This window comes from Frankliniella occidentalis, unplaced genomic scaffold, assembly GCF_000697945.3.
Source record: "Frankliniella occidentalis isolate FOCC.00 unplaced genomic scaffold, Focc_3.1 Scaffold22, whole genome shotgun sequence".
Taxonomy (NCBI): Eukaryota; Metazoa; Arthropoda; class Insecta; order Thysanoptera; family Thripidae; genus Frankliniella; species Frankliniella occidentalis.
Genome location: NW_026267152.1, coordinates 488,462 through 498,037, shown reverse-complemented (window position 1 = coordinate 498,037; position 9,576 = coordinate 488,462). Strand labels below are relative to the sequence as shown.

At 60.9% G+C, this 9,576-nt stretch overlaps 1 protein-coding gene across 4 annotated transcripts in view; it reads left to right on the top strand.

Annotated features, from left to right (window-relative positions):
• The window catches only part of LOC113209443 (fibrillin-1-like), a 49,468-nt gene that overhangs the window by 26,519 nt on the left and 13,373 nt on the right, over nucleotides 1–9,576 (top strand). For 3 of the 4 annotated variants that reach the window (XM_052264923.1, XM_052264922.1, XM_052264921.1), the window contains exons 14-32: nucleotides 143–391; nucleotides 481–816; nucleotides 1,558–1,757; nucleotides 1,863–2,043; nucleotides 2,134–2,645; nucleotides 2,932–3,082; nucleotides 3,160–3,285; nucleotides 3,388–3,513; nucleotides 3,658–4,035; nucleotides 4,398–4,594; nucleotides 4,671–4,805; nucleotides 5,554–5,731; nucleotides 5,846–5,959; nucleotides 6,061–6,189; nucleotides 6,887–7,077; nucleotides 7,458–7,710; nucleotides 7,925–8,083; nucleotides 8,390–8,587; nucleotides 9,163–9,291. In XM_052264923.1, coding sequence (XP_052120883.1) covers nucleotides 143–391; nucleotides 481–816; nucleotides 1,558–1,757; nucleotides 1,863–2,043; nucleotides 2,134–2,645; nucleotides 2,932–3,082; nucleotides 3,160–3,285; nucleotides 3,388–3,513; nucleotides 3,658–4,035; nucleotides 4,398–4,594; nucleotides 4,671–4,805; nucleotides 5,554–5,731; nucleotides 5,846–5,959; nucleotides 6,061–6,189; nucleotides 6,887–7,077; nucleotides 7,458–7,710; nucleotides 7,925–8,083; nucleotides 8,390–8,587; nucleotides 9,163–9,291 — 3,942 coding nt within the window. The remainder of the gene's footprint in view (nucleotides 1–142; nucleotides 392–480; nucleotides 817–1,557; nucleotides 1,758–1,862; nucleotides 2,044–2,133; nucleotides 2,646–2,931; nucleotides 3,083–3,159; nucleotides 3,286–3,387; nucleotides 3,514–3,657; nucleotides 4,036–4,397; nucleotides 4,595–4,670; nucleotides 4,806–5,553; nucleotides 5,732–5,845; nucleotides 5,960–6,060; nucleotides 6,190–6,886; nucleotides 7,078–7,457; nucleotides 7,711–7,924; nucleotides 8,084–8,389; nucleotides 8,588–9,162; nucleotides 9,292–9,576) is intronic. The other variant, XM_052264924.1, reaches the window with a different exon arrangement.

Here is a 9,576-nt window from a genome sequence, read left to right as displayed (position 1 = left end):
ATTGAGTTATCTTGTTGCGCCAACCTTAATCGACTTTAATTAGTTTTTCTTTCATTTGTTTATAGAGGGTAACGCTAAATTAAATGAATACTTGCCACTTTTCCTTTTTATAACGGAAATTATTTTTGTCGCTTGTCTCCAGACGTGGACGAGTGCATGGAGAACCCGCGCATGTGCCTGCACGGGCGGTGCCGCAACACGCCCGGCTCCTACGACTGCGACTGCAGCCCGGGCTTCACCGCCTCGCCCGACCGCTCCTACTGCGTGGACACGGACGAGTGCGCCGAGACGGGCATGTGCGGCAAGGGCCGCTGCGTCAACATCGACGGCTCCTTCCGCTGCGTCTGCGACCCGGGCTACCGCCTCGGCGCCGACCACAAGCAGTGCGAGGGTGAGTATGGACTGGACACCGAGGGGACGTCCAGGGACATGGGTCAAACGTTGGACAAAAGGTCAAATGGAATGGAAACTGCCCCGCAGATATCGACGAGTGCGCAGCGCGGCCGTGCCAGAACGGACGCTGCATCAACACCGAGGGCAGCTTCAAGTGCGAGTGCCCGCCCGGGTTCGTCCTGGGCCCCGGCGGCCGCTCGTGCGAGGACACGCGCCGCGACCTCTGCTACTCGTCCTTCCGGAACGGCATGTGCTCCGGGCCCAGCACGCTGCCCGTCACCAGGTCCAGCTGCTGCTGCTGCACCGTCATCTTCGGCCAGCCCTCGGGCTGGGGCACGCCGTGCCAGCAGTGCCCGATGCAGGGCACGCACGAGTTCGAGCAGCTGTGCCCGCACGGGCCCGGCATGACCTTCAGCGGCGACGGTACGTTACCCCCCAGGGACACACGATTTGACTGTCAAAGGACGCCCGCGTCCCCTCACCCTCGCCGTCCTCGGAGAGTCCCAATCTAGTAATTTCAAACAAAAAGGCAGCGGGTGGAGTTGTAACCAACTGAGCCTGCCCGGGGGGTTTGCGCGACATGTAAGCCTCATGAATGCGTAATCTCATGAAATAAGTCTCGTCACGTACGGGTGGGAGGTGCGTGGGAGGGGTGGGGAGGACGCACACGAAGGGCAAACTGTCCAGGGTTGTTACAACAGGGCGTTACGGCGAGAAACGGCGACCTTTCGCCCCTTACGCCCGTGCGCCCAGGGGGTGCAGGGCGGGGGCGGTGGGGGTGGCGCTTTCGCTTTCCGGGAAGTGCCAAACTATCGAGGCCCCGCCCGGGCCGCCGCGCGCCCCGAAGCGGGTTGACTTGGTGACTGCGCCTTCCTGTTAACTCGCCTCCCGGGTAGGCCTGAGCTGAGGGGAGCAGCGGCGGCGGGGTCGCGGCAGCGGCGGAGCAGGCCCGTGATAAATATGAGCCTTTCCACCATCTCCTCCCCTCCGACGACCAACCAGCCAACAACTTAGTTTGGCCAACTCATACTGTCACGCGTCCCCAAACTTTCTGGGGGATGGGCGGCGGGCAGGGTAGGGCAGGGTCGCCGTGATCGCCCGGCCACCCCGTCCCGCGCCGCGCTCCGGACCGTTGCACTCACCTGCTCACCACCCTCCCCGCAGACATCAACGAGTGCGCGCAGAACCCCAACCTGTGCCCCAACGGCGCGTGCGAGAACCTCATGGGCAGCCACCGCTGCATCTGCAACCCGGGCTACCAGGTGGACGCGACGGGCAAGGTGTGCAGCGACATCAACGAGTGCGAGCTGGACAACATGGTGTGCAACGGCGGCCAGTGCCGCAACACGCCCGGCAGCTTCAACGTGAGTAGTAGCGCGCACTGGCAGCCCGCAGGGCGGGGCGGAGGAGGAGCGGCGGTTTAACGGGACCCTGGACTGTACTGAACACTCTCCTGTCCACCACCACAGTGCATCTGCGACCCGGGCACACAGTTCAACACGAGCACGCAGACCTGCGAGGACATCGACGAGTGCCGCGAGCTGGGCGAGGAGGCGTGCATCGGCGGCGAGTGCACGAACACCCGCGGCTCGTACGAGTGCACCTGCGGCCCGGGCACCATGCTGGACAACACGGGCCGCATTTGCATCGGTGAGCGTCGACTGGGAAACGACAAAACTTTTGTCATGAATTTTGACCGAACTCGTCAATGTGACGGATCCTTTTGGCGCGCTGTTGCAGACAACAGGCGGGGCTCGTGCTGGACGCGGATGGTGGCGGGGCGCTGCGAGAACAACCTGGCGCGGCTGACGCTGCGCTCCGAGTGCTGCTGCTCGGTGGGCCTGGCCTGGGGCAGCCCCTGCGAGGCGTGCCGCCCCGACGAGTGCGGCGGCTGCCCCAAGGGCTACGCCAAGCTGGACGGCAAGGCGTGCACCGACATCAACGAGTGCGACCTCAACGAGGGCATCTGCCGCGGCGGCGGCACCTGCGTCAACACCGAGGGCTCCTTCACGTGCCAGTGCCCGCCGGGCCTGACCCTCGACCCCTCGGGCACGCTGTGCCAGGACCTGCGCCAGGAGCGCTGCTTCCTCGACTACAAGCACGGCGAGTGCGTCAACGCGCTGCCCGGCCTCTTCCCGCGCTCCATCTGCTGCTGCACCTCGGTGGGCCGCGGCTGGGGCGGCTCGGACGGCGGCCGCTGCGAGTCGTGCCCCAAGGCCGGGTCCCAGGCCCACCAGGAGCTGTGCCCCAGGGTGAGTCGCACCAACAGATTCAAAAATCGATAATTTTCGGGGGGGGGGGATTGCCTGTTCCAAAATAAATCGGGAAACTTTATTTTTTTCAGAAGACAATTCTTAACTTTTAACGACTTTGAAAAAAAATGGCAACGATTTTTTTTGAAACATTTTGTTTTCCGAAAGATATTTCTGGCAAAATAAAATTCTTACTTCCGCCGGGATGACAAATGACTGGCTCCGCCAACCTCCACCCCCTATCCCCCTCCCTGTCCTGGCTCACGCGGACGTGCTTGCCTTCCAGGGCCCGGGCTTCGTCGACAGGCGCGACATCAACGAGTGCACAGAGTTCCCCGGCATCTGCGAGAACGGGCGCTGCAAGAACACCCCCGGCGGCTACTCGTGTCGCTGCAACCAGGGCTACTCCCTGGACGAGAACGGCGTCAAGTGCCTCGGTGAGCGACGCGTCCGACGCCGCCGCACATCATCACCGACATCACTGGAGCTAATCCTGTCCTCCTTGTCCTCGCAGACATTGACGAGTGCAACATCATGTCCGGGACGTGCGGGGACGGCGTCTGCCAGAACACTCCGGGCAGTTTCATCTGCAAGTGCAACGAGGGCTACGAGAACAGCAGAGTGATGCAGGTTTGCATGGGTAATTTGTTCCTCCTCCCCCCTGTCCGTCTGTCCCGCCGAGTCGCTCCCCCGGCTCCTGCCGTTTGAATCTAACCACCACCCCTCGCGCTCCTCGCCGCAGATATCAACGAGTGCGAGCGCGTCCCCGGGCTGTGCCGCGGCGGCACGTGCCACAACACCCAGGGCAGCTACAAGTGCGAGTGCCCACCCGGCCACGAGCTGGCGCCCGACCAGAAGTCCTGCAAAGGTAAGCCGCGGACTTAGTTGCTCGAACGGTGGAGTGCCATAACGTCTGAAAAGCTTCTACTTTCGCAACCCTGATCTTAATTGAAGGGTCGTGAAAAAAAAGTACCCACCTCCTATAAGGGCGTTATTTTGCTTCCTCTCGCAGACATAGACGAGTGCTCGCGGACGAGCGGCATCTGCTCCAACGGCGTGTGCGAGAACATGATGGGCACGTACCAGTGCGTGTGTGACGACGGCTACCAGCAGTCCGGGGCGCAAGGGTCGCACTGCGAGGACCTCGACGAGTGCGACGGCGGCAACGGCGGCTGCGAGGACATTTGCGTCAACTCGCCGGGCAGCTTCGCGTGCGCCTGCAGCCCCGGGTTCACGCTGCAGCTCGACGGCCGGTCGTGCAAGGACGTGGACGAGTGCAAGGACAACAAGCGGATCTGCAACGGCGGCCAGTGCACCAACACGCTGGGCTCCTTCTTCTGCACGTGCGGGGACGGCCTGCTGTCGGGCCCGGGCGGCGGACCGTGTGTCGGTGAGCAGAACCAATCAAAACTTGGACCTCCCCGAGCTCTTGATAAACCGCGCCCCACCCCATTTATAACGCACATGGACACGGGGAAGGGGGGAGGGGCGGTATGTAGGACCAGCCGGCCACCCCGCCCCCATCCTCAAGAACAAGAGCTCTACAACTTCTATCCGTAGCCGGGTCCCCCCCGGACCAAATCGCCTCGCTCGCAGCACGGGGCCCGGGCACGGTGGTAGAAGTTGTAGTGAGCCTTATTAACGTGAAAGCTTCGTGGGTAGGGGGAGGGGAGGGTCTAGAGAGCAAAAGTCATTCTGCCGATTAACTTCGCAAACCCCACTATATATACAATGTTCTCCTCCCACGGACAGACATCGACGAGTGCAAGGAGAAGGGTTCCGGCGCGTGCGGCCCGGGCACCTGCTACAACTCGCTGGGCTCGTACCAGTGCCAGTGCGAGGACGGGTACTCGGCCAAGGCGGGCGCGGGCGAGCAGTGCACGGACGACGACGAGTGCGAGCTGGGCATCAGCAACTGCGACGTCAACGCGGAGTGCGTCAACACGCCGGTGAGCAAGCCCGTCAGAAAGGTGAGCTCCCCCCTCCTCACAGCCTTACTCACGCCTCGCCTTGCCCTTCTTGCAGGGCTCGCACACCTGCCACTGCAAGGACGGCTTCACCGGTAACGGCGTCACTTGCCGCGACGTCAACGAGTGCCTGACCAACAACGGCGGCTGCGACCAGAACGCCAAGTGCGTCAACACGGAGGGCTCCTTCCAGGTGAGTGTGCGACCCGGCGAGCAGCAAAGTATGGGTTGCCGCGCACCTACGGTGAGGGTGCTACCCACCCAGTGGGAGCAAAGTGGGTTGCCGCGCACCTGGGGCGAGGCAAGGGTGGGACCCGATGAGCAGCGAAGTGGGTTGCTGCGCACCTGCGGTTAGGGTGTGACCCGGTGGGCAGGGCGCTGTGGCGACCCGGGATCATATTCCTACGCGCCTGCCGCACCCCATCTCCATGATTGCCTACCTTCCCCCTCCCCTTTCCCCCCACTGCGCCTCCGCGCGCCAGCGGCTGCTGTCAACGCCACTTCGTCATTCATTTTCATGAGGCGGGGGGCCCCGATGAGGTAAACAGTTTGGTGTGTCCACATTTCCAGGCCGGATTTCGACCCACAAATTGGCAACCCCCGCTGCTGCTGCTCCGCGCCCCGCCCCCGCTCGCCCTTTGCTCCCCACTCTGGCCCCCTACGGCCCCCGGAGGTGCGCCGGGGTTAGAGGGGGCGGCACGGGGGCGGGGGAGGAGAAGGGTGCCTCAGGGGTGTTTGCGCAACGCAACTGCTGTGCTTATTACGGCATCGATTACTCGGAGCACAAATAATAATCCGGGCCGCTGCGTATAGCGCCGCGCGTGGAGCGGGGGCGGGGGTGAGGGCGGGGCGGTGACGTGTAATGCGATGCTCGCAAACGATCGTCACCCCCTGCATACGATACCTGCCATTGGCACCCGCTTTGTTTCATCGGCCCGCAGTGCGTGTGCGACGCGGGCTTCCGCGGCGACGGCTACTCGTGCGTGGACATCGACGAGTGCGCCGAGGACGACAAGCTGTGCGAGAACGGCCACTGCCTCAACTACCCGGGCTCGTACCGCTGCGAGTGCGAGATGGGCTTCGTGCACAAGGACGACCGCTTCCAGCAGACATGCGTCGGTAGGTATAGGGGAATTTTGAAACTGCAGCCGATCGCCAGGATCGTTGCCGCAGGTTGCCGAAAAAGTTATTTTGCCCGAGCTGTTGCATCACTCTTCTCTTTTGTGCTCGCAGACATAAATGAGTGCGAGAGCTTCAGCAATCTGTGCGTGTATGGTCGCTGCATCAACACGATCGGCATGTTCCAGTGCAAGTGCAACGATGGCTACGAACTGGACGACTCCAAAGGTGACGAACCGTCAAAATTTCTCATACACGACAATTTTTTAGTTGTATTTCGCACCTTGATAATGTTTGTTTCTCATGACCATTTTGTTTGCCAATGTCAGGCAACTGCACCGACATCAACGAGTGCGACAGCCCCGGCGCCTGCCTGTACGGCCTGTGCGTCAACACCCAGGGCAGCTTTGTGTGCCAGTGTCCGCCCAACTACCAGCTCGAGGGCAACGCATGCATCGGTGAGGACCATGGACCAGTCAGCGGCGCGCCAACGAATGGCCCTGGTCGTGCCTTTCCCCATCCAATCCGGTTCAGCTTTTTTTCCCCTTTTCTTTTTTACTCGCGCTGAAAAATATCGCTCGGCACCCGACCCGACCGCACAACGGCCTCTGAAAACAGCGTCATATTTCCACGTCCCCTCCGCCGCGACCCCGTCTGCTATGCGGCGGTGTCGCGCGCAACCCGGCCACGCCCCGGCCACGCCCCCGCCCTCCCGCGCCCTCGCGGATAGTTGGCAATACAAACGCAAATGAGCCTTGCTTGGCGGGGCGATACAACCGCCCCGCCCCACCCCTCCCCGCCCCGGCGCACCAACGCCGCGGATTCGCAATTCACTGGGACGCGGGAAGCGGCGGCGCGAGACCCGACCCGGCGGCGGCAGAGCAGGCAATAGCAATCATGGGTTTTAAAGAGAAAAAACGAAACGAATTTCCAGAATTGAGATTGCGACCGTCCATTGAGTCGCGATGCGGCTCGCCCACACAAACTCACTGGCCTGGCGCCACGACTGTCGCCCGGCCCGAGTTGACCATAGTTTCCACGCCACGTACACAAAAATGACCATCATGGCACCAACCCCCGCGCAGTTCGAAATGGATTCTCCGAGTGAATTAAACCCCTACGTTTTCTTTTGCCTTTTTCGCCCGTCCATGGCAGACAAGCGCATGGCCAGCTGTTGGATAGACGAGCGGTGCAGCCACGAGATGGGCCACGGCTCCAGGGCGACCTGCTGCTGCTCCATGGGCCGCGCCTGGGGGCCGCAGTGCGAGCCGTGCCCCGAGGAGGGCAGCGACGAGATGGAGGCGCTGTGCCCCACCGGCAGTGGCTTTCGCCCCAACAACAAGACGGTAAGGCCGGGTTCCGCGAATGGGAGAGGTGAGATATCTCTCTCTACACCGTCGGGAGGGACTAAAAATGTGACTTCGGGGAAAAAAATGTCAAAAAATCAAAACTTGATTTGTTTGTTGTTTTGTGACACAAAACCAGCTTTCTTAAACATTGTTTTAAAAAATCACTGGAAAATTTATGGTTTGAATCTTGAACTGAGCTGACTGGAGCGAGACGCGGACGAGGCTGGAGGCTGGCCTGGGCAGTGTCGCTCGGCGGAGCGCCTGCCGACCGGAGCATAGGCCACCCTCCCGCGCTGGCACGCGGCGGGCCGCCGACCTGCTGCCGGTAAGGGGCTTCTTCACCTGCAGCATGCTGCTGTTGTTGTTGTTCTCTGCAGTCGATCCCGGAGGACATCAACGAGTGTGACGACGTTCCCGGGCTGTGCAAGAACGGCCACTGCACCAACACGTTCGGCAGCTTCATCTGCTCGTGCCGCGACGGCTACCGCCTCGACAACGGCACCATGATGTGCGTGGACGTGGACGAGTGCCGCGAGCACCCAGACCTGTGCGGCGTGGGCGCGTGCGAGAACATCCCGGGCTCGTACCGTTGCATCTGCCCCGAAGGCTTCGTGCTGCGGCCCGGCAGCCGTGAGTAATCTAAGCTTCTTGCACTCTGCTTAGAAATTTTCACACAAATAGTTTTCAAAACAAAAGTGTTGTGTTGAAATTAAGTGTTGATATATTTATATATTTTTTTCTGAGTATGTAAAAGTCAATCAAGTTGTTTTGAAAATTTACGATTTTTTCCCGACAGTTTCCAAAATTTGAGTCTCTAACTCTGCTTTTTCGTTCCCTCTGTCAGAGGACTGCGTGGACACGCGGCGAGACGAGTGCTACACCGCGCTGGAGGACGGGCGCTGCTCCGCGCCCATGTCCAGCCCGCAGACGCTCATGCTGTGCTGCTGCTCCATGGGCGCCGCTTGGGGCAAAGACTGCCAGCCCTGCCCCCGCGCCAGCACTCGTCAGTATATCGACGAAAACACAAACCATAACTTTACTTGTGCAGAGCAGTAGATGTCATTTTCAAAAACAAAAACAAAAAAAAAATAGTGGAAAAAGTTTTCTAAGAAATTTTCAAATGAAATGCTTCAATCCTTCTCTGACAAATTACAGTTCATTGCCTCTAGCTATTTGCATGCAACTCTCTTCATCTCGAGCAGTGTGTTTCTCTGTCTCCCGCTCACCCCGCCCGCCGCACCACCCGCCGGGCGGGATGACGGGCGGAATGGCGGCGAGGAGAGTAACGCGCCCGACTGGTCTGCTGCAGACGAGTACCACCAGCTGTGCGGCGTGATGAAGCCCGGCCAGCTCGTGGACCCCTGGACCAACAAGACGGAGGAGATCGACGAGTGCCGGCTCATGCCACAGATGTGCAGCCACGGCGTCTGCCTCAACGTGCCCGGCAGCTTCGAGTGCCAGTGCCACCACGGCTACGTGTACGACCTGGACTCGCACCAGTGCATCGGTAAGCCACCGGCACAAACAAATAAAATAAATAAATACGCCTGTAACGGCCCCATTTCCCGGTAACATAAACCAATTCCCCTCCTAAGCTCTGCTCTCCCACGGTGTCTGTTTGCTCAATCCGCTCGCTGCGGTCGCGCTTCCTCGAATCCGCCCCCGCCCCGTCCACCCCGTCAGCCAGCCTGACCTTTCCTCCTCGAGCGGGCGGAAACGGAAACATGGTCCCTGGGGACATTTCCGATTCGAGTCTGCTCGGGGAGGCGAGGTGGCGACGCGCGGGTTTGCGGAGAGGAGGGGGCCCCAGGCCCCAGGAAGGGGTGAATCAAGGCAGCCTGGGCGAAGGCTTTTAATGAATGCGTAGACGTCGTCGGCGGATGGAGAAATTAATTGGACACACAGACACCGAGCACGACAGCGGGGCCACCTAGCAGCGCTGCACTGAGCCTGGGCTCCGCCGCTCATCAGCTCCCTGCTCTTGTTGGACAAACCCTCCTGTCAAAACGGAACTGATGAAGCGCCCAGACGACGGAGTGCCTCTTCTTCTTCTCTCACTCTGGCCTTTTCTCTTTCCCGCAGACGACAACGAGTGCATCCGCTTCCCCAGCCCGTGCGAGGGCAACGCGCAGTGCGTCAACACGCCGGGCAGCTTCCAGTGCCAGTGCTCGCCGGGCTACACGCTGGGCGTCAGCATGCGCGACTGCGAGGGTGAGCGAAGCGGGGCTGCGCTAAACGGACAGGACCGAGCGAGTTTTGTGTTTGTTTGTTTGTCTGTCCCGCGCAGCTGGATACAGTAATTTGAAAAATAATCACATCGGCAGCAGGGGGTGCCGCCGCGACCCAGCCCGCCGGGCGTAAGCGGAGAGTCCATCCGTCCGTACGGCTTTTAATAAATAACCTCCCCTGGAGCGCCTTCTCTTGCCTTCTGCTGCTCTGCTGCTTCTACAGCGGCGAGCGGAAGTGGGTTGGGAGTCAGTTGGGGGATGAGGGGGG